This window comes from Balearica regulorum, chromosome 1 (genome assembly GCF_011004875.1).
Source record: "Balearica regulorum gibbericeps isolate bBalReg1 chromosome 1, bBalReg1.pri, whole genome shotgun sequence".
Classification (NCBI taxonomy): Eukaryota; Metazoa; Chordata; class Aves; order Gruiformes; family Gruidae; genus Balearica; species Balearica regulorum.
Window position 1 is genome coordinate 48,343,840 of NC_046184.1, and position 24,406 is coordinate 48,368,245.

The 24,406-nt window shown below is 37.8% G+C and overlaps 1 protein-coding gene across 2 annotated transcripts in view; it reads right to left on the reverse strand.

The window, feature by feature from the left end:
- Positions 1–1,359: 1,359 nt before the first annotated feature.
- The window catches only part of KITLG (KIT ligand), a 53,864-nt gene continuing 30,817 nt past the window's right edge, over positions 1,360–24,406 (reverse strand). Inside the window, exons 3-10 of one of the 2 annotated variants that reach the window (XM_075748254.1) lie at positions 21,101–21,163; positions 16,318–16,497; positions 14,228–14,390; positions 13,244–13,339; positions 6,062–6,171; positions 5,493–5,569; positions 3,911–3,994; positions 1,360–2,530 (exon numbers count right to left, since the gene is read on the reverse strand). In XM_075748254.1, coding sequence (XP_075604369.1) covers positions 3,955–3,994; positions 5,493–5,569; positions 6,062–6,171; positions 13,244–13,339; positions 14,228–14,390; positions 16,318–16,497; positions 21,101–21,163 — 729 coding nt within the window. In that variant the 3' untranslated portion in view covers positions 1,360–2,530; positions 3,911–3,954. The remainder of the gene's footprint in view (positions 2,531–3,910; positions 3,995–5,492; positions 5,570–6,061; positions 6,172–13,243; positions 13,340–14,227; positions 14,391–16,317; positions 16,498–21,100; positions 21,164–24,406) is intronic. The other variant, XM_075748261.1, reaches the window with a different exon arrangement.

The following is a 24,406-nucleotide window of genomic DNA, read 5'->3' on the forward strand; positions in this document are numbered from 1 at the left end:
TAAAACATGATGCATTTTGAATATCAAAGTATAATTTGGGGCACACCAGTGTGAAACCTTATTGTGTATTTGATTTTCTGGAAAAAAATGCATTTAGGAAAACTAAGATTCTTATGAACAAAGAACATTAATAAATACAAGACTTTTGTTTAACTGAATCTAAGAAAAACACTGTAAAACTTCAAATGCATAAGCTTGCTTTGAGAATGTATTGTATAGCAACATGAAGTATTTAAGGTTTTTGTAAAATGTGTAAGGATAATTGCTTCCATTTACTGTGGATACTTTTCCGCTCTGTCAAAACCAGTAAGCAGTTATTGTCCGCATTACCAATAAGGTGCAAATTTCCCATCAACTAGGTCATGCTGACATTTCTTTCGGGGTAAGTCTTAAATAAGTTTGAAAAACAAAATATCAGGGCTTTGCGAGTAAAGAACTACGCAATGTCAAATGAGACTGAGCTGCAAAGGGGGAATTCTGTTGTTTGCTTTTTGCAGAGCTAAAATTTGGAATGCACTTGCTTTTTAGAAGTGCTGAGCAACTTCGATTATTTCTTAAGTGGTGAGTGCTCCAGCATCTTCTGAATAAAAATGAAGGACTAATTCTCACACTAAGCTTCTTTTGAGCTAGTCTAAGAGAAGTTCCTCAGATGATGCAAACCCCAAAGCTCTGTTAACATTAATGGAACTATGCTAATTAATACCAGATGAGCAGGACTTGAGGACCTGTTTTTGACATCCAGGAAATGCAAAAAGGCCTCGGTATAAATAAAAAATAATTCCACATGACCAAATCCTTGTATCAGTGAATTCACAAGAAGTTTCGACATAGATCTCAGTAGGGTCAAAATTCCATGCAGAGTGGCTACGTAAGCTCTGACATCAAACATAGTAAGGTTTTGAGGTTGTTTTTTTTTGATAAGCATGAAAGATGAATCAGTTTTACCAATAATACACACACACACACATATACACACACACATGCATGCACGCACACACGTATACATTATATGTATGTCATATTCTTTTTATGCATGGTTCTCAGAAAATACAGCAGATGATTAAACTTTACACAAGTATTCTTTAAAAATTTAGTAAAGAGAACTCCAACTAGATGCAAAGCATTAAAAGGGTGGTGGGTTTTTTTGTTTGTTTGTTTGTTTGTTTGTTTGTTTGTGGAGTTTTTTAAGTTTTCAAGTTACTTAAGCTAAAACTCTTGCTGACCTGGTCAGTTTGATGACAGATGACAGTTTGTCATCTGAAGTGACACCTTTACCTTCTGAAGTAAAAACAGATAAATAATTCATACCCATTATCTGGAAAGAGCCAAGATGAAAAGATGCACAACTACACTTGTGACTTTTACCATGGTATTTTTAGGATTTACTTGAAAATGCATGTCTATACATCAGTCCTGTACAGATTCCATGGATGCTATAACAGCAATAGATGCAGAAGACAAGTGGGAAACAAAGCTTTTCTCTTTTGTTTTGAGAGAATTAACTTTAAGAGTGGAGAATGCCAGGATATTAAAGCTTACTAATCACTTAAAACACAACGCAAACATTAATTACAGCTGATGTAAGTAAAAGCTAAATACACTCTCAGGATCTTTCAGATTTTCTACGCTATACATTTGAAGACAAGGTATCAATGGCATGCATCTTGAGCATTTAAAATGCATTTCATGGGTTTGTCTTTATTCTGATGTTTGAACGCAATTCAGACTCTTTACTTTCCCTTCCCTTGGCATGGTCGGAAATTTCACCAGTGTTCACATACCCAGCAGTTACTCTCAATGCTTCGAAGCTCCGTGAGGTACATTCACCTCTTGTTTACTTTGTCTTCATCCAGTATTTGCTTCTCCTGAACAGAGACCACCAACGCTGATGAATTCTTGAGGCTTTCTGGGGTGGGCACCCAGCCACCTGGCACCCGACAGAGACCACATGTTGCTGTACACACGACCTTTGCCAGGCATAAACACAGTTCCTTATAAGTAAAAGGCTAGAACACAGGTCCATGGTATGACTTTGCTTTCAAGTTTTATATACAATATCGAAGAGTACGTTATCTGTATCCATTTCTGCATTTTATGTCAGTTCAGAGAACTCCATCTGAAGACACCAAGGTAAGGTAGAGGACACAGAACTTAAATTAAGGATGCAAAGGTATTTATGACTTTCAATGATTACACATAGTTGGAGGCATTTGAAAGAATCTTTTTGTTCAGGACATGTACTTTGTTTGCCAGAGTCAGCTGCAAGTGTTAACTCAATTAAAATCCCCAAATGCCACACAAGGTAGATATTCACATAAGATACAGTCCTGCTAAGTGCACACTCTTCTTGTCGTTGTTCAATTCAGTGTTGGTTTCACAGTAACGAACACAAATTGTCCTCATTTCTATATCATGTGTATGGAGTCATGGGCAGCAACAACAGATGCAGACTCAGTCTGTCACTCCAGAAGGAATACGAATGTGCTTAAAGCTGCTTCATTTATGAAGCGAACATGGAACTGTTACCTGCCTGAAGAGAAAACCAGAAATTATAATTTTGCTGATTAATTTTCCTCTCTGTATTACTAAACAGTAGAGCTTTTCACAGAATAGAACATAGACATTTATTTTTATAATTTTGGAAACAGATAAATTCGACGACAGTTGCATAGACATTCCCTTATTGTGAAAGAGAAAATATTGTAATAAGATGTACTTTCCTGGTCCAAGAACACATTTGCCTGCAAAAGCTCACTGATGTCATCTACAGTGATGAAACAACTCTCATGCTTTTACAGAACTGTTATGTTTGTGCATTTTGGTATCTGGCAATCTCTGGCAGCAAACTTCCCTTTGAAGTCATCTGGACAAGTCAATACCAAATTGAGTTTACATCTTTGGAATAATCAAATGACTTGTCCAATGCAGTGATGATTTCCCTTCTCGGTGAGCAGATATTAGAAAAAACCAGTTAAGGAGACTGGAAATCTTTCAAGTTGTAGCTAACTTGATCACAACGTACTCTCTGGAATACACCTGGCAGTGACCACTACAGGACAAACTGCAAAATCTGGATTACCTGTTACACTCTTACGCTGCTCTTTCCTCTGATGATATAAAATAAACATCCCTGGAAGTGTTTAAGACCAGGTTGGATGAGGCTTTGGGCAATGTGGTCTAGTGGAAGGTGTCCCTGCCCACAGCAGGGGGGTTGGAACTACATGATCTTTGAGGTCCCTTCCAATCCAAACCATTCTGTGATTCTATGATTCTATGCAAATGAAGCATTCAGCGCTGGCTGAATCTTCCAGACACTCGCCAGAGATGCCGAGGGTTAAGCACAGCACAACTCCTGCAATAAGCAGCCCCTTGCCAGACACGTGCACCATTCTGCAGAAGACAGCTGGGACTGAGGAAACTCATTTGCCTTTGCTGCGCATTCTTACACACTAAAGCAAGAATGATGTACCTGATAAGACTGCTGAGACTGCAAACTGTGCTGAGTAAGCAAGAATTAATAGAAGCTCAGCTCTACTTGGTCTGTTCTCCTACACTCACCTGCTAGTTTATGGGTGTGTTTTTTAGGTCACGCTGCTTTGAAACAGCTATAGGACAACAGCTGAAGACTTGTCCATATTGGTTCTCATGCCAAAAAAGGAGAAGCAGTAGCTGTCCTTCATTTTGGAATTCTGACATATTTTATTTTTTAGCATTCAGGTTAAAAGTCAAATGCCTAAATTAATGATAAAGGATTAATTACATTAGCTGCTAAAGATCTTAGGTACAAACAAAGCCTGCTCATAACAAGTTTTATTTTACTTTTTTCCCAAGGTGGTCTCTGAATCACCTGGTATTTTAGCAGCCAAAAATTATTAAACCTATGGTAAGACTCTCAATTGTAACAACTTACCAGTACATGAAACAGTAACAGTGTTGAGGGAGAAAAAGCAACAGCTACACATGTAGATGTTCCTTTTCTTTTTGCTGCAACATACTGGGGAAAAAAAAAAAAAAAAAGAAAAAATGTACTTTGTTACAACAATCCTAGTGTTTCAAAGAAATAGAATGGCAGGGTTTATCAGTTAGTTACACTAAAAGGAACCCAAAGTATCAGAATTTATGTTTGCTATTAGGTCTTCCTAGTTATAGGTGAATATTAGAAATTTCTCAGGGAGGAGGGAGAAAAAAAACATATGCCATTTATTTAAGAAGATGTCCGATGGAGAATGTAACCTGTTTGAATTTCCTGTTAAGGCCATCTCCTGTATTTAAATAATTGTTTCCTCTTTACTCTTTTCTTTTCAGTAGCTATAAAGCAATGTATTATAATTCCTATGAAGTAAAAAGGAAGATGCATGTTCCATCTCCAAGTTTTAATACCTGTGAGGATGAGGTGTAGGGTGAATTGTTTGTAGCAACTAACATACTTGGTGAATACAGAGTCTTCCACTCTATGTACTGTACATGAAGAAAATTTGTTTTAAGAATGTATTATTCTAGAAAGATTAAACACTGAAAGTTTCAGCTCCTGTGACCAAACTGCTAGATCAGAACCTCACCTATTTCTGCCTTTAACAGTGGGCAGCACCAGGCATTTCACACAGTGTCAGAACCCTACAGGGTAAGATGTGTCCTTCTGCCGTCTGCGTTAGAACTTTCCCTTAATCCCTCATAGTTAAAATTTTACCCAACATCCTGAAATATGAGGTTAAATAATACTCTCAAAATGCTTTAGCATGAACTATCCTAACTTAAAATATCCCTAAGTCCTTTTCTGAATTTCAGACTTTCTTTGCCTGAGTCATGTCAAAGTAGCTTTGAATGTCTTCAACTGTTATTTCTAAGGTATATTTGATTGACTGAGTTATACAGATTTTTTTCTGCTTAAAAATCTGATAAAGCAGTATTTAAGTATGAATAGAGCTGTGAATCACTTCAGGACAACCTTAGGAAGTTATTAGGATTTGAATGAGTTGTCATTAACTTTTTTTGAACATTAAAAAACCCCTGGAAAACATAAATGCTTATATGCACATACCCTGGGGAATGTAAAAAAGTGAAAGAACATAAAAAATGTTAATATAAAAAAAATTTAGAAGGATTTAGGAGCACAGCCAGAAAGACATTGTTTTCTATTTATTTACATAGTAGCAACCTAGCTTTACACCACACAGCAAAAAACACAATTCACTTTTTGGTTTTTTATGCTTCCCCTATAGGTGTCAGCAATCCTTTCTCATAGTGAGAGATAAAGTAAAGGTAATGTCCCTTTAATAAAATTTTGTATGCAGAAATCCCCTCCATATCAATTTTTATATTTAAACTAAAAGCTCCTTTAAAGGACACACCCTAAGTACATATTTTGCCTCTACAGCAAGACCTTGCACTTGGGTTTTTTGTGTTTGTCTAAGAGCTAGAGAGAAACCTTCAGGAAGCAGCTCTCAAAAATAAACTTACATTTCTATATACGTATATAAAGTGAAACAATATACCTTATCTCATTTTCCTCTTGACCGTCATGACACTGTGTAGTTTCATCACTTTCTGGTCTGGATTTGGGATGTGTTTTCTAGGAAGAAAATGCATTAAATATAAATATTCTAAAGCTTTCTTTAACAACTCCCTAAATAATTGTTGTACGTTTCAGTTTGCTTCAGATTTTCAGTATCAAAGTAATCTTGGAAAATGTAGGCCAAATCTTGTACTCTAACATACTGGTATAATTTTACTATCAAAGCCTTTGTATTGTAGGCAGGGGCACAAGGGGCAAAAGCAGAAGAATCCTCTTCTCAAGATATAATAGGAGAACTAGGAAATTGAGGGAATCCCATGCTTTTAATTTCCAATTAGAGAGTTATCATGCTGATAAGACAGGATTTGCACTTTGGTGGTGGAATTCAAGAATTTGACAACATATTTATATTTGCATGTCACACAGTTCAATGAAGATCAAAAGAGACGTCTCTTGCTTTCAAATGCAGAATGGTTCTGTTCTTTCTGCCACCCCATAGCTATGAAATGTAGTATCACTATGTAAACAATTAAATGTAATATCTCTTACCTTCCAGTATATGGCTCCCAAAATAAAGCCAATAAGAAGAGACAGCAATGATGTCAGTGCTATGCTGATCCCTTGCAGACTGGAGCTGTTAATGAAGCCAAGTGCCTCTTCTGTAATTACAGATGTTCTTGTTAGTGAAGACAAATTTATAGCAGAAAGCTATCTATAGGGCAAGAGCACTTTTATGCACCACCTACCTAACAGCATCTTAAATAGCAGAACAGATACCACAAAGTGCTGTGTACAAGAGGTGCACTTCATACAAAATCTCACAGGAAAATTTTGACCACAAGGATGCTCCTCCCATTTCTGAAATTATTGAATAGTTCCAATACTAATTCTCTTTTTGTCATTTGTAGAGAATTTTCTCTTTCCGACATTTCACAGTTTTGGGTTTATCAATTTTGAAAGGTCTTATTTTGTAACACAAAGTAATTCTTTGGAAGAGAATGTATCTGTCACTTCATGCATTTGCTTAAGTTCCGTAAGACACATCCCACTGACTGCAGATAGACACTTTGCTTTGCCACTAATGGATGACCAACGTGAAGCCTCTCGAGCGAGGTTAATTTAACAAAATAAGCTTGACTGATTTCACTTCTAGTGTCTGTCTGGAAAGGTCTCACTGACTTCAGTAAGATCAAACCCTTGTACCTTGAAGTCTACTGGTGTGTTATTTTGCTGCTACCATTTATTGATAGCTTTTTACATTTTATACAGAAGAGCCTCAGTCCTAGTCTTTTATGTACACAAGCAATTCCATTCCTCTCACAGAAGCTGTATGCATGCTGAGACATAAAATGTGTCCCTCCAGTTATTCAGTCAAGAGCAGGATGTGAAAAGTCCTATGGAGTCACTCTGGGATCCCCCTTCTGAAATGCAAAGTGAGCCACAGGAGACTGCTAGTTTAGACACCATGCACCCAGTTTTGGTTCATTTAATGATCTGGTGTCTGCAGCTCAAATGGTGGATGTATGGGCAGATTACAGGAAAAGAACCAAACTGTAAGCACTGGAGATTAGATACAGAAATGAAAATAGACTGATAGCACTATAAATTTGTGTGACTCATGCAAACAGCAAATGTCTAAGCACGTACAGTATGATGTACTGGGTCAAGCAATGTGAATTCAGTACATTTTTAAACAGCCTCTAAGAAAACACTTTAGAAAGGAGCATTCTCATGATTAACTAGCAAGTAATTTTCAACTCTCTGAGATTTTCTGGTTGACATTTTGCAAGTTTTTACACAAATGTTCTTTTTATCTCTGAAATTCAGCTGTGTTTTCTAGAGTCACGGTAGACAGAACTAAAAAGTAAGAAAACTTATATATGTCTGTATCTCATACACAGTTTACAAACTCTAGGTTCTGACTATAAGGGTTTGAATTTTACTTACATCTGCTAAACTTGGCACACTACAAGGAAACATCAGTTAAGCAGAATCAATGCTAGATTACCGTGAAAAAAAAATCTGATTAAAGGGGAGAAGGGAAAGATAGCAGACAAAGTTCTACAGAGGTGAAAAAGAGAGGCTATCAATTAGTCTGCCTCTGCTCAGACCTTGAAACCAAGAGCTGAAATTAACCAGAGGGGTATTTCTTTTCTCAAACTGTGCATCGCAGATTAGGCATAGAGGAGGTTTGCTTGCAGAACTGACCTTCAAGAAATCTGGACAAACTCAAGTGGGGTAGGGACAGCCTGAACATCTCAGAATTCCCATCATTACTGTATCTGAACTGTATTCTCAGCACATTCTCAGAAGAAAATTCCTATATTGGTCTCATGCTCTAGAAAAATGCAACACTGATTTGCCTAATACCATTAGTCATTCTTCCCAGTGAGAGACCGCTGAGTTATATAACTGAATTATGTAAATCCTATGTGAATGGTCATGTTTTCTGGATTCTGCCCTGCAAACTTCAGAAAAAAAATAAAAAGTGAAATAAAAATCAAAGGACAAGAAAAGATTATGTTCATATAGAGCATAATTTATTTGATAACATGTTATGGTAGAGTGTATAACCTCAAAAATCCTCTGCCTACTCTGAAATGACAAGCATACTGATTTTTACATAAACTTCTAGAGAAATGTTCTGTATGCAGGGTGATCAGTGTTTGTCTAGCACTCTCATTTTTACCATTTTTTTCACAAACTTTAGAGACTCTTAGACAACAGAAAACCTCCCTTTACAATGAGGTCTCTAAAAGTGGAAAAATCTGATTTCTGAGAAGATACCTCCAATGCAGATGCTTCCTTCAGCATCTATGGAAGACTGAAAGGAATTCATAATTAGCTTTCCATGTGGGGACCTGCAACCCAGGGACAAAACCTAAATACAGACAAATTGTGACAGCCTCCCGAGCCTACTTTTTTAAAAATGACAACAGATTTTTTTTTTTTCATAACTTGATAATGTATGAATTAATTTGAAAGTTAAGTAACCCATAACTAGCTTAAAAAGCAAACAACAACAGATTATTTAATTTCACTTTCAAGTCCAGAAAAAACTCTCTGGAAAGATCTGGAGAGAATGAAGTGAGTCGTGGCACGTTTCTTCATGTGCCTTTTATTTACAGTAACATCTAAACCAGAACAGCTTGGAGAATTTTCAGTCTGGAGAACCTCCCGGGACACGTGTCCTAATGAAGAAAAAGGGAGATAAGGAAAGCAAGATGGCTGCCAATAGGTTTTATTTCTTTCACAGGGACCTTTTCCTCTGTTAGAAACTTAAGAGCTCTACACAGAAAGATTCCCGCTCCCAGTAGCTGTAAAAGCAGAGTAGGAGAAGGAATAGGAGGAACCAGGTGTATCAGTAACTTTGTGAACTTCTTGGGCAATGCGAGAGGAACTGCTGGCTTTGCAGTTAGTATGTTATTCACTTAAAATAAACTCTTTCCAGCAAGGTGCAAAAGGGGAGCAGAAGCAAGACAGCACCTCTCAGAGCTCTCACTCTGCACCTTATGGAAGAAACCCCTAGGAAGTGAGCTCATCTGATATAGATTTATGTATAATCTTCATGGGCATTGGGATATTAAGCTGTGAACAAAATATATTTACATTAAAAGCCACTCAGCTACACAATGACGTTATTGAGCTGCTCTCCACCTTGAGCCATGTGTGTAGGTTCAGCAAGCAATTGTGGTTCAAAGCCCTGGCTCGATTTTTTTGCCATATATGTCTCAAAGGAATTTTCAATTTACCTCTGCTCAGCTCCAACACAATTACCACAAGACCTTATCTATAAAAATGCAGAGCAGCCCTCACCTGTTCATTAGGGGTTTCCATTAACTACAAAGTTGGAACAAAGGAACCAAGGCACACAAGGCAACACCAATTGCATTAAGCCATGGGTGAACATTTTCATATTGTTCTGCAATTACTGAACTAAACAATGGTATTCTTTGCTTAATTATAGAAGTAGACTTCTTCCTAAAAACAGTTATAAAGATTTCTGTGTTTACACGTTCTTTGAACTGTTCAGTACTGAATAATAAAACTAAATTATTGTGAGGAAATTACAAGCAAAAATGGAAGAAAGCAACACTGAACTTTCCATGAAAATATAAATAATACCATGGCACTAAACTGAGTGAGAAGTGTTAGTAACAGCTAGTAAGTTCAAGGTTTAATCAGAGCAACATGAGATTCATCTGATGGGAAAAAAAAGACTCCTATTGTTTGGTTCAGCCACTGAAAGAAGACATCAGGACTCAAGACTTCTTACCCTGGCACTTGTACTTTACATAGGAACTCTCTCATCTGAATTCTCTAGACTATGCATGGTATAATGATCCAGAGAAACAGCAATGAGACTGGGACTTAAACAGTTAATTGGAATTTAAATTGGACTACAGTGATCTAACACAAAGAGAAGAAAACAAACAATCCCAAATAAATTGGGGGTGGGGGTCTTTAGAGAACATTATGGAGGAAAAGATGGAGTGGGAACATGCCACAGATCTACATTCAACATTACAAGGGTGAAAACAGCACTATTGCCATTCAAAAAAAAAAAAAAATAACAGGATAATTGTTCCATTTTACACTTAGTTGGGGTAAGACTTTTGGTGTAGATATAGTCATGATTCTACTCTATTACAGTAGTTTCATTTTATTGTTGTGTAATAACAATGAAGTAATGAAATATGACTCTTTCAACAAATGTGGCAACAACATAAAAAAATAATTGACCTAATTTATATTATATACAATTTCTATGATAATTATTTCACAAATTATTTTATTAGACAATGTACTTCAGGTTTGTCTAAGTTGAATTTAGAATTAAGAGCAGTTCAAGTCATCTGACTACACAGATTTCATTAATAGATTCAAAATTTATTATGAATCTAGAGGGGGTCTTTTGCAAACAGTGAATGCTTCCAAATGGTCTAGAAACCATTAATTTTTAATAGTTTAATTTAAAACTGTTGAAAATTAAATAGGATCATTTAAAAAAAAAATTGCAGTAGTTTGTGTCTGGAGATTTTTTTTTCAGGTTTTCCCTCTTCTCCAACAGATTTCCTTTTTGAAACTTGAGTCTAGTGGTACTGTTCTGAGAACAGTACTGAAGCCAGGAGGCAGGGTCCCCCGTGCTGGGGAGCCTTCACATGGGAAGTAATAGGGTTTATTCATTGTTGTTCCTTCCAAGAAGGTAGGATTAAGTAAAAAAGAAAACTTACTCAGCAAAAAAGCCAAGACAAAACTAGAATCAGTACTGAAGACTATTTTCAGGGAGTAAGACAGAGATACCAATAAAGATGCCACAGGTCCCTCCCTGCAAAAAACTCCAAACAAATAACTAAAGTGTAACCAGTCAGCATCCAATGTCCAAGTTAATGTAATTTAATCTGATTATGAGTTCAAACTGTCTCCAGCCCCAGACATGCAGTCCTCATGTCATTTCTAGATAAGGCTGTTAACTGATATCCAATTTTCCAATAAATTGCTTAAGAGAATGATAATCAGCTAAAACACACCTGTACAGCATATGGCCAGCCAAGCAATTTCTTTGACTTACTGCATTATTTTAATTAGGCTTTTCTCCTACTTGATTATCAGTTCCAGTTATAAAACTAGATTAATAAACCTGGTTCTGTACTCCCCTCCACAGTACAGACACAGGTGCCACACTCTGCTGTGGTGCCCTGCATCCCTCCTGTTAATGTACTGGGTCAAACTCCTTTCATCTGAACTACTCCTGTAATCTATCTGTCTTTGGCTCCAAGATCCATTCCCATTGCTTCAGGCTGCAGCTGAATATTCTTCCTCTAGCAGCGACAGCAAAAATTATCACATGTTCAGACCTGTGAGAGACAGGTATGTGCTCTTCAGCCTCCTCCTGGTGCCTCATAATTAGTCCTGGGCTCATCAGATTATTTGCAGCCAGCTCTGTGACCTCTTGGCGAGGAATTTATGGCAGTGAGACTTCTCTTTTCCAGAGAGGCAGGCTGGCAGCCAGGAGTCAAAGGGGTTTTTTGTTCCAACCTTCTACTCAGAGGATTCTGCGGAATGATGACTTAAGACATTCTCTTAATTAGAAAGCAATCAGGAAGGTCTTCAAATGTGACAGCAGCTGTGAGCTAAGAGGTAGCATGCATGGTCATAAAATCCCAGAGAATAACTAGATTACATGTTTCCAAACGAAGGAGCATGAGAAGAAACTCAGTCTTAGTAGTATCTGTCCCACTATCAGGAGCTACCGTCATGCCCACCAGGCTATATCAGGCTGCCTCCTTGCCCAGGTTTTCTGAAGCATGAGAAGTACCAGCCACACACTTCAACATCACACATTTAGATAACATGGATGCTTGTGAAGTGAAAGGGGGAAATTGTAAAAGAGATACGCACTGGGGGTGCACAAGAAGTTCAAAGGGGACACAGCCGGGACAGCTGACCCAAACTGACCAAAGGGATATTCCATACCATATGATGTCATGCTCAGCATATAAGGTGCTGGGGGAAGACGAAGGAAGGGGGGGCTGGGGAGTGATATTCAGAGTGACGGCATTTTGTCTTCCCGCGTAACTGTTACGTGTGATGGAGCCCTGCTTTCCTGGAGATGGCTGAACGCCCGTCTGCCGAGGGGGAGTGGTGAATGAATTCCTTGTTTTGCTTTGCTTGTGTGCATGACTTTTGCTTTGCTTATTAAACTATCTTTATCTCAAACCATGAGTTTTTCTCACTTTCATTCTTCCAGTTCTCTCCCCTGTCCTGACGGGGGGGAGTGAGCGAGCGGCTGTGTGGTGCTCAGCTGCTGGCTGGGCTCAAACCATGACACACCCTGATGTGTCTGGGAAACAGAACCAATGGAAACAACAACGTGGTTTGGCTTTAATCACCATTTCAGGAACCTCTCAGAAAAATCCCCTTATTTTTGTTCACATGGAAAGCTCCAGACAATATTTACCTTGTTGTACATGATATTACTAAAAGCATCTGAAACTTCGCTGTTTCTCTTCACCTCAGATTCTGGCCTCATGATGGGTAATGTTGAGGCTCTGAAGGCAGTAATTCTGGGCTCTCTTATCTGTCAGTGATCAGTCACGTAATACACTGCCCACGACAGATGAGAAACACGGAGATGGCTATGCCAGAGAGGATTACAGCCTGCCAAAAGTGTAGTGGCTTTGTCCTTGACCTCAACCGAAAGCACGCTGACTGTGGAGCTGGCCCTACTGCGACTACAGCAAGCAAACATGGGCACGGCACTGTCTTCAGGTTTGGTGTCAAGCTTGGTATGGACACTACTCTCCAAATGCAATGTATAGGCAACCTCTTTGTCCACGTGAGTACCCTGGGCTCGATTTAGGAGAGCTATTGTGTTCATTTAGAGCAACTTTCTTTTCTAAGAGTTAAAATGAGGTGTCTGGGACAGCCAAGTTTGGTGAGGCCATATGACTAGTGAGACCTCATGACAGCCAAAACGAAGAGACCTGCCCTCTCCAAGTTGTAGAGAGCTGTCACATCATTGTAACTTGATAGCATCTCTAAATTTTGATTAGATAAGTTCATTGCATTTTGGTATGACAGCTGAGAAACACATGGTACACCATCAGGCACAAGTAACTTCCCATTAATTTGCACAATTAATGACATTCTTTTCCTTTGAGATCTCATAACAACCAGCTACCAGAACAAAATGGAGACACATATATTAATTCAATCACTTGTACTTACTGTTACTGCTAGTGTTACTGCCAATGCTGTCATTCCTAAGGGAGCTGGCAGCAACAGGAGGAAACAAAAATGTTTTTGTGACAGCGACTCTGGAATCTAAATAGAAAATGAGCGTGTCAGCATTATGTAACTTAAAATACAGTTCTCTCTATAGAAGATGATGGGCTATAGGGCTGCTCTGATGTGGCTATAGGGCTGTTTTAAAAATCTGGCTACAGGGCTGTTTATAAAGTGGATTAAGCCAAAAAAGGCAGTCTTATTAAGAGGCAGATGTGTCTACACACTGAGCTGCTGCTGAATAGCTGTTCTGGAAAAGCAATTGCTTTAAACAAGTTCTTAGGTTATGGCACTGATCTACTTCTAGTTACTACTGGTGTGACTGTGCAACTGAATACGTTGCCCTAATTAAAAAGCTAATACCTGTCACTAGAGAGAGTAAAAGAAAAGAGAATACAAAAACTCAATTTACTGGAAGGATGAGAATGAACTGCAGGAGCCTAACTTGAGCTTGTTAAAATTTTTAAATGAAGTAAACATGGCCCTTTTCAAGAGAGGTGGGACGAATATGGAGGTTGCTGCAATTTACAACTCGTCCTAGCTTCCTGTCCTTTCAGGAGTGCAATCTTAGGCTCCTTTACTGCCTTATAAAAATTAAATAGAGCATTAATAGAAGATAAGAAGAAGAACGATGTAAAAAGGCACTTCAGGATATATTTGGGATGAAAAGAAACAGAGCAGAGTATTGTGAGGTTATTTGGATTACATTAAAGAATGATGTCACTAGGAACGATGGCACTAGTTTTACTGCCAGATAGAATTCGACTTAGAGCAGAATACAAGCTCCTGTGTTGGTAGTAATTTCAACTGGCAGTAAAAAGGAGACATGGAGATACAGCATCAGATGCTTAGCATCTCTGAAATCAAAGGAAAATCACCCATTTATATCTACTTAGATTCTGTACCCCAAAATAAGAGCCATCTTACCATTCTCTGGTGTTTCTACTGTTGAAGGCAGAATGCAGTCATTCTTATCCAACGTGTCTGCAAACTCCCTGTAGACCTCAATGGTACTATTAAAGTGACTAAAAAAATCCTTAGGAACGAAGTGACCTTCTTCATAAAGGTGACCATTTTCTTTTACAAAATCCTAGGGTAAAATATAGAATTCAGCTTGAAAGAAGGCCAAGAGAGATGCTCATTTCAGCACCTCAACAGTTGATAAACATATCCAAAGATGACACAAAATAGTTTAAATTTTTAACCTGCAGAAGACCAAATTTGCTGTATACAATCTTCATAAAACATACAGGCCCCCTGATCTGAGGATTTCAAATTAGCTTTGCAAATAGAAATAAATAATGAATCCAGTGTTGTAACATTGCCAAGGAATGAAAGGCAGTCTCCCATCCTACACTGAAAATGAAGAGACTTTTTTTTTTCTTTCCCTCATTAAAAAAATTACCTTGATTTCACATTACTTTGCAATGTTCCACATGATTCTTCTAATCTGAACACAGGAACACAACACAATCATAGCTATTGTCATAAGAGTACAGGGAAGAGCATACAATAGCTGGGATGGATACACTCCTGCACAGAAGCAGGCTGAGATCCCTGATAATGTACCTAAAAATAAGAGCAGGACTATAAACAAGGAAGCCAAATCACTCTGAGGTCTAACACACAAGTGTGTTATGCTGGACTAAACAACAAGAGTGAGGTTCATGTTAAGATCATTGATGGTTATATTCTTTTTTTCTTTTTATGACACATTGGCTTTCATAAGAACTGTTTCTTATGCCAGCAGGTTGAATTTGCCCTGGGGTTACTCTGTACTGCCAAGGAGGACAGTGGTAAGAGCATGGGTTAAATATGTACTAAGGAAAACTTCCTAGTTTTGGCTCCATAATTATATTTTGTTTAATGCTGAAAGTAGTACACCTACGATCATTCTTCTCTGAGGAAATCAATAGCTAGTTGTTTCTCTGAATTACAGGATATTTACTTCTTCATTCTATAAAATAAAATTCCGCTTTCCCAACCACATCCCAGCTGAGTGCTTTGACTCATCAGGACAAAAATAGGAAGAAAAACAAATAAACAAAAAAAAAGAGATACATTGAAGACTGGACTGAATTCAGTTTGAAATGGAAAGGTAGGGAATGTCTAAATAGTCTCAGCAATATAATGCCAATATATATGACAAGGTTATAAGGTTATAACACTCTAAAGGAGATTGAGTACTTTAGTCCATTTGGTTCATTCTGGATGTTAAAAAGGTACAATTACAACAGCTAAGGACTTGACAAAAATAAATTTATATGGAAGATGAAATCCTTGCCCTAAAGAATATGATGGATTTTGGCCATTTTGTTCAGTGGGACAAAAGCTTCGACTACAGAACTTATTTTTTATAACTGATAGACTGGTTAGAGCTGGTTAAGGGATTAGAAAGTTAATTTTTCCCCATCATTTTCACCCAAGAGAATCAGATGTCTCTTGAGTGAGACTCTTGGAATCCTTCCAGCTGGTGTTGGCATCCAGAAACACATGGAAACAGGCCGATATCCTCTAGTCTTTGCTGTGTCTTTGTATAAAAAAGTTCATTTAAGGATGGTGAAGCTTTCAGAGCCTCACACACTGTGATACATATTAAGAGCATATTAATAGCTTCAACCACATAATCTGTAAATTTACATTAGGATCACTAGCAAAATGAGTAAGTTAAGCTGGCTGCACAAGGAAGATTTCTGCCTGCTTCAAACAGACCAGAATGAATTAATTACGTTAAGGATGACGGTTACATTTTTGACTACTTAAATAAATGTATACAATTCATTGTATATACTGTAATTCCTTGTAAGCCATTCTCCTTTGAAACAGAAGATAATGACTAGTGAGCATCAGCACAGTGTACTCAAGTGCATTTCTAAAAGATTTCAGTTGTACAGGAATAGAAATGAGAACAAATCTAATGAAGCTTTGGACATTTTTAAACTATTACTGAGTACCGTGCAACAGAAACTTCAAATAAAAATATCCAGCATAAAAATAGAAACTCTGTATTAGATTACCTTATTTTTATCAAAAGCTAGACATGCCATAAGATCATTAATTATCCTTGTGAGATTATTGATGATTGAATAGTTGCTTAAAACATCAGACATATCTGAAATATCTGAAAACTTCTGTAGAAGATAATGTAGACTCTTTGAAAATTCAGGCACCATCAAATGCAACCAACAGTGATTAGGCTGTCAGGGGATAAAAAGAGAAACAGAGAGGTAGATTAAATATCAGACTTTTGCAAAAACTGGTTAAGCAACTCAATGTGCAAAAGTAGATTAGACTGTTCTGTTAAATTTAAATTATCTTGAAAGTCTAAATTAAAATTCATCTTCTTCTGTGTGGCCAACTTTTTCTTCAGTCCTTTTGGTAAAATTTCTATTCTCACTGATACTGACATATTTATGGTTGTCTGTTAGGTGCCATCCCTTCATTAAATTCTTAATGAATGCTAAGCATCAGTCTGTTGAGAATTTGAGCCTTGGGATATACTACTATGAACCCTCTTCCATGCTTTCATTAACCTATTTTTTTTTTTTTTAAGTAACCACTACTTTAATAATTTTCTCCAGAATTTCTTTAAACCAATCTCAGTTTTCATTTCATTATTGTTAACCTACAGGACTTAGTTAACCCCAAAGATCCTTGATTTAAATCTCTTCTGAGGAAGTTTCCGTAAATGTCTTGCATGAAATCCATGTGTGCTTTTATCCACCTTTAAACTAGTTAACTCAGTTAACTCCTTCTCTTCAGCTTTTTCACTGAATGCCATTCCTGAGAACAGTTTTTAGATCTAAAAGTCTTTCTTTTCCTGGGATTTTGCCAACAAAAGGGTTCTGCACAGCCTGTCACGGTATCTGCCACATCTGTGCCACTGGAATCGAGTTCAAATCCTTTCACTGACATCTATGCAATTAGTTTGCAGATAAAGTTTGTACAGCTGTTCATGTGATTGAAACCTGGTCATTCATCTTGCTGCCTTATAGGGAGTCATTAACTTGTTTTACTCTAGATTTACAGTAGTCAAGTAAATAAAAAAGCCACCCAGCCCAGGAAAAACCCTAACCTAATATGGTCAGCAAAAATACGGGAAATGCACTAGTCACACTGCAAAACATACCTGGAAATCACTTCCCAATAAATGCTGAATTTTTAATGGTAAATCTTATGGGAATTTATTCCATATGTGAAGCTAATTTTTTCAATGGTTGAAAATGTCTCAGGATCATTAAAGCCTGCCAGCTATAAAGATCTTGGCCCAGCAACCACTAAGTATTCTCAGTATCACTAAACCAGTTTCCAATTGCTGCCCAGAGGATGGGCAGCATCCACTGAATCCATCCACTCCACCTTCTGCAACGCACAGTAAACATTTGGTGGTGTATCAGCTTCTAGACTTAATCTGATTTTACTCAATTTCTGCAATAAACCTGCATACAGTTACTTTATTTTAAAAAAAATTATCCGCTACTATCAATATCACCACTTGGCGACAAATTACTTTCTCAGCGACACAGGTGTTGTTCTGCCTTGCTGTGTAAATGTTTTTTATGAGGAAAAACACACTTCACGCTTTTGAAGACTAACCAGACTATTAGGCTTCCAGGCTTAGAGAACTGAATGTAAACACATTGTTCAGCTCCACCTGACTTTTCACTTTTGTTTACAACTCTTTCACACACTGATAATAAATGGCAAGTCACTATTACCACCTTCTGTAATTATCTCAACAACAACTTAAAAAAAGAATGAAACAGAATGTGAAATGGATGGCATTTGGCTTGATTTTCTTGTGCTTCAAGCACAAGAACAGGAGAGGAGAGGCAGAAGCAAATAAATTGCAGAAAGTTTGTTGAAACATATTCCATTCAAGCAGCGTGTGTTGTGCCATGTCCCATTGCCCTCACGAGACAGACAACGCATTTTCCTCTGCTTTGGTGTAGGAACTCGGACTCAGAACTTCTGTGCTTCCCTGAACTGCAAACCTGGAAACCCTTTTCCTCTGAGATTGTGTGGGTGTGCGTTCTCCTCTGGCAGGGACTAGCAAAAGCTTGCTGCTTCTCCCAGTAAGCATTTGGCAATTCCAGCAGGGAATCTATTTTGTTACTCCTGCAGTTTAGCATGTGCGTGACAGTCTCCTCTGACTGAACCATTCTGACCTACAAAGCTGGCTTTCACGCGAGCTTCAAGTTTTCCTTTCAGTATTATCAAGCTTCGCAATTGCCTGCTATCTCAATACCTACCAAACACAGGGATGAAACTGTTGAAATTGAGAAATGTGATGTTGTTTGCAAGGAGAAACAGAGGTTTAACTCTGCTTTTTTGTGTAAACTTTGACCAAGATTTACATTTTAGAGCAACTGCAAACCTAATTTCCCTTGTACTTCCAGGTAGTCCTCATTTAGCTTTTTCTTTCTATATCTATCTAAAAGTTTCAAGTTTATATCTCCTCTTCTGAGTTCAGTCCGTGCTGCTGTCATCTTTGCCTTTTAACCTTCAGGTTAGACTAAACAGTTCGCTCTATGCGAGACTACTTTTAAAGCCACTCAGATGCCTTGAGCTAGTGCATAATGCAACAACCCTTCTGTTTAATGGATCGGGTCAGTCTGTTCCTGTTACATGCACTACACTAGCTTCCCATCTGCTTTGCGTTCACCCTGCCTTCCTACCTTTAGTCATCTCCATTTGAGACTTGCTACCTTGGGTACATTTCCCACTTCATGCACGCACTGAAGACTGAAATCTATTGAAAAAAAATTCAAGAGCACCGTTTCAATCCTTTCAGGGCTGAACAAAAGGCATTTGCCTTATGCAAAGCCCGTGGGTTTCCCAGCTTGCAAAGACGTTGCAGAACCCAGACCAAAACCTACTTATTCAGCCAGCCCTTGCTGTGGTATGCAACCTGAAATCCCCAGAGAGGAATGTGGCAAAGTGGGTTGTGAATATGGCTGAACACTTCCTCCTGCGAAGGCATGGGGCCAAGAGCTGCACCTTCCATCACCACAACGGAAAGTGATGTACAAGCAAAGGGAATATGGAAATCCCTGCTCTGAACTTCTTCCTTTTTAATTCTTGGCCGCTCATTGTAAATGTAAACTGGATCTAGGTTTCTGGATATGATGCAGCAAGATGACATGGCATTTAAACTATAATAAAGAAACTGCGCACTGGCAGCCAAAACTGAATCACGGAGCGAGGTAAGAGTTAAGCAGTGAGAACCACCAGGAGTCATAGCTGAAGCAAGCTCCCCGGCCTTCTTCATCCACAGTGCCAGCCTTCCCAGGAGTAGAGCGGAGGGAACGGCCCCAATCCAGCCTGGCTCTCGCCCATCAGCTGCTGTGTTCATCCCGGAGGCTAGGGAGCAGCGCTCATGCTATGGCTGTCCTCCGCAGATGTGCATCTCATCACATCAGGTGCCAAAATCATTGAATTTCAAAAAACGCCACAGCCAATCTTACTTTGTTTTTCTCTGGGTATTGGCTGTTTTCAGAAATGGAAATTTTTCCATTAGTTTTAATTATATTATATAGAATCTAGTACTTGAATTCCATAGCATCTGTTCTGCAGAATTTTTCTGTCTAAGGAATCAAGTTGAAACTGGATTTTCTAAAGTACTCTAAGTTTTAGTAAAAGCCTCGAGCTTCCAACAAAACTCATAAGAACACTGCCAAATCTGCCGTAATACCTCATAACCTCACAGCTCAGGGCCCTTCACTGTCCCACAGCTTCCTTTTCCTCCAGCTACTGTCTTAATTCTTGTTAGTCAGGACTGAGACAATGTTGCTTCTGGCATTGTTCTCCAATATCAGTAAGGGAATACTGCTAGATTTGCTACAAAGTTGTAGGATAGGATGAATTTTTAGATGTGTATCACACAAATTGGATTTTCATAATGAAAACTCTGTACAGGCACAAACACAGCTTCTTACATCTACCAGATGATTTCCAGCAATTGATGTATGTGTACAATGATTCACTCTTCAGAGAGGCACAATATTGTTCAGTTTAACTGACAAACTAGTTCTTTTCTTACTTTTTTTCTTTCCTTACTTTTTTCTTTCCTTAAAAAATATAGTACAGTATAGCATTCAGCATATCCACTTTCACCTTTTTTCCTTCTCTCCTTTTTCTTGCAATGTATGCAATCAAGAGAGCATTATTCTTAAAAATATATTTTTTAAAAAATTCAGGAAAAATATTGAAAATATTTAGTAGAATAAGATAATATGATGAAGATTTTAATACAAAATGTTATAGAATTTTAAAGAAGGCAGATGATGCTTAATTGAAAGTATCACTATGCCTTAACTATGGGATTATACAGAACGAATAATACAAAGCATGTTTGAATGAAATAATGGTTTGTTTAGTTAGTGACACTACCATTTGCTGAACTTATGGTTCTCTTCATTGGCTACTCAGTATTTGTTGTGCTTTAATGGCATTTCCACTGGCTTAAACAAGAAAGATATTCTACAGTAAATTACAAAGTACGATTAGAAAGAAACTACTTGTTTAAGAAAGCAACAATTTTCAATTGACATGATGAGACAAAATGTTAAAAAAATTAATATGAAGAAATATTTTTCTAAGATTCTTGCAATAAAAAGGTTTTAAATAACTGCAGGAATCTCTACATTTCTTTTAAATGAATACTTGCAAAGCATATGAAAAGTGAAATATCCATTATTTAACTGTAACTTAGTCATAGGACTATGTATAAAACATTACAGCCATCACTGGTTCCAGTGGGCTGTTTTATTGGGATTAACTTGAAGTGGTTGTACATACCAGACTATCCATCTTCGGGACATATTTAAGGGTTATCACATAATCATTTGGGAGATTTCCAACCTACAATAAACAGATAATAAAAATGTTATTACTGACTACACCAAGTAAGACTTAATTTCCATCACTAAATTCCACAAAATCTATCAAATATTCAACAGAAATTTTCAGTGACCTACCAGCTGCAAAAGCTTACATACTCAGTCTCCTGTGGAACTGCTACTGACTCTTATGTGCTCAGAATTGAAGCATCTTTCCACACCTTTGTAACGTTCCCAGATCTGATCTGATCATGTTCCATGCTACCACTTCCCAGCAAAATGAAAGTCAGTAATGTGGTGAGGAGAAGTGATCTGAAGAAGTTACTCATTACTGTAGAAACTCTACTGTATTTTCATCTTTTACTGGCATGTCTTGAAGTGTTTATGCGACAATTTGTATGTAACCCCAACCATTCCAAACAGTAGAGGACCCAGTAGTCTCCAAGTCTTTTTCCTTCAAATAACTTCAAACTTCAGCAAGCATTTGAACCTAAAGATATACTTGCCTGCCTTGTGCTAAGTTATGTACCAGGACAGAAAAATGCTTGAGCACAACTTCAACTTTGAAGCTGTGCCTCCTAGTAATGATGAGCACTATAATTATATCACAGCAGTGTCCTGGGGCAAAGGAGAGCTTCCACACACGTAAGCTGAGCGCGGCTCTGCAGATGTGGGTGAGTATGGGGTGTGCTGAAGCAAGGACAAGGAGTGGAAGAATGCTTCTCACTGAATTATACAATGCAATTTCCCACAGATGGGATCCAACACTACTGTGAGACGTGGTTGATCATCTGGGGAATGTGCTGAGTGGGGAGATGAAGAGGGAGATGCTGCCACAGTCTCTTGAAGTACTTTTTTCAAAAGGTTTACCAACATTATGACACTTAGTGATACAGCAAATCTATTTCTTTTGTATCAGTGAAAGATTCAATTGATATTTCTCATCCTGGTTTGAAATTCATTTAGTCCAAAGACAATAAGCACACACAAAACTCCTTTGGTGAACCCGAATCTACACTTTGTTCAGCAAAGCATTTCTACTTCTTAGGGTTAAAGATCATTCTGTTATGGCTGCTTCTGATTCTGCTGCTATAGCAACCAGCACAGGGAGGTTTTTTTCCTATACAGTTTTTAGGTAATATTTGGTTGACACAACAGAATGTTTTATTTGTTAATTAAAATTTTGTTTCAATTAAAAATTAAAATAGCAATTTCAAAATCTTACGGTTCTAGAGAGGATCAAGGACAATACTTACGCACAGTCAGTCACTAGTGAATTCCAAACATTTTTTTATTTACAATGTGGGCTGAGCCACAATGCTTCAGTTCAACGACATTTACTTTTCTCCTACAGCTTTAAAAAACCAAGTTTTATACAAATGATCCTGATAAATTCCTTTCTGTAGGTCAATTTTCTTTTTCTTTTTATACCTATATATTCCCAAAGCAGCAGTTGCAAAAGTGTCACTAAAATCCTGTATATCTATTTCTATTTACTTGGCATTTTTGGGAGTTGATTCAAGATACTACAAATACTTACAAATATTGCACTACATTTTTTCTTTCTTTAGAGCATCTAATTTATTCTAAATTCTCATCCACAATTTTTTTTTGTGTATTTTTCCTTCCTCTAAAAACATCCTGACATCACGACACATTAATAGGTAATCCAGTCTCTTTTCCAACTTGCTTTGCGTGCCTAGAGAGCTAGGATTAGCAGCACTTCAAGCAGCAAAGGTAGCAAAGATGCTACTGTATGTGCAAAGTTTCCCATACTCACTCTAGAGGGATTCAATGCTTAGCAATGTCAGCAAAAGCATCGTTCTTTAAGAAAGGTCACTGGAAGATTAAATTTGTTCCAAATCAATGAACACTACAAGAATTGATATGCATTATGTATACAATCTACTTTACTGGCATCAGAGCCTGTCAAGCACTTTTCATGCACAGTTAAAAAAATATAACTGCCCAAGAGCTCTTACAGCTTCTCAGACAAAGCCAGAGAATACAGCTCAGCCTCAGATATTTTTCTCCTTGACAGACTGTGAATCAGAAAAGATATTTTTGAATTTACTACTAAAAATGAAGATCACTGGCGGGGAGGGTGTCAAACACAAAATATATGCCCTGCCTCAAGATGAAACAACTTGTTAAAGTTCTATTGATTTAACTCCACATGCCAGATGCTCTGCTGATGGTAAATGATGGAGCTCAAAGTGAGGGAGTTATATTTGTGTCCCAGTTGGACTTCCCAACTCATGCATAGAAAATAGGGTAGAGACCCTGATGTAAGAGTGAAGGATACGTTTGTACTAAATCTGTGCGTTTTGTACTGTCTTGCTTTCCTAAAATGAATCTTGAAATTTTGTTGAAGACTAACCATCAAGACTATGATCCAAAACCCACCACTTGCTTTTCAACTGCTCAAAATGATCCTGAGAGGAATGAAAGGACTCTGTGTACCTGCTCTGTGCAAGGTGCCCGACTGATACGGACCCCAACAAGGAGACACACGAGGCAGAGAACAAGAGGGCTCTGAGCTGCCTGAGCAAAGGGGGATGGAAAGGGACTGTCCCTTGGAACTCCCAGAGTCCTGGAATGGCTTTTTTGGTTCCTGTACTCAACTCCTTAAGTACAGTGACAAATTTTGGGGCAACAAAACACCTGCATCACTTTCCTTGGTTTAGACAAAATTAATAGTTTTGATCATTATAAAGAACATCAACTGATAATCTTGCAAAGTGATGTATAGAACTAAAATAACCCTGCACTGCAATTAAAATGCACAAAAAAGTTCGCTGATTTAGTGGGGGTGTGTGGTTGTAGAAATCCTACCAGGCACTAAGAAGAGGTGAAGAACAAGGAATCTAGACTTATGTCTTTAAATTCATATAAAACTAACGTTAAGTGCTATATTCCCAGTTGTAACAAAATCTTGAACTGGGGAATGTAAGATTCCTTTTGACATACAGAGGTCTGAATATTTAATACAGCACTGTTAACATTGCATAACCCAAATATACTTTTAAAATACACTCATGGTCACATAGACAGGGAGATGAAAAAGGGATGTTGTAAAAGTGATTTGGGTTCCATAAAAACTGCTCTTTCATTGCAATAGCATAACAGAAACAAGATGACCTATCTCTGCAGTCAAGTGCTTTGAAATGAGGGCTACTGCTCTTGGAAATTCTATTATTGTGACTGTTCCGAAAATTTTAAGGAGACAAGCATAGATATTGTGGGTTTTTTTATACAAGGATCA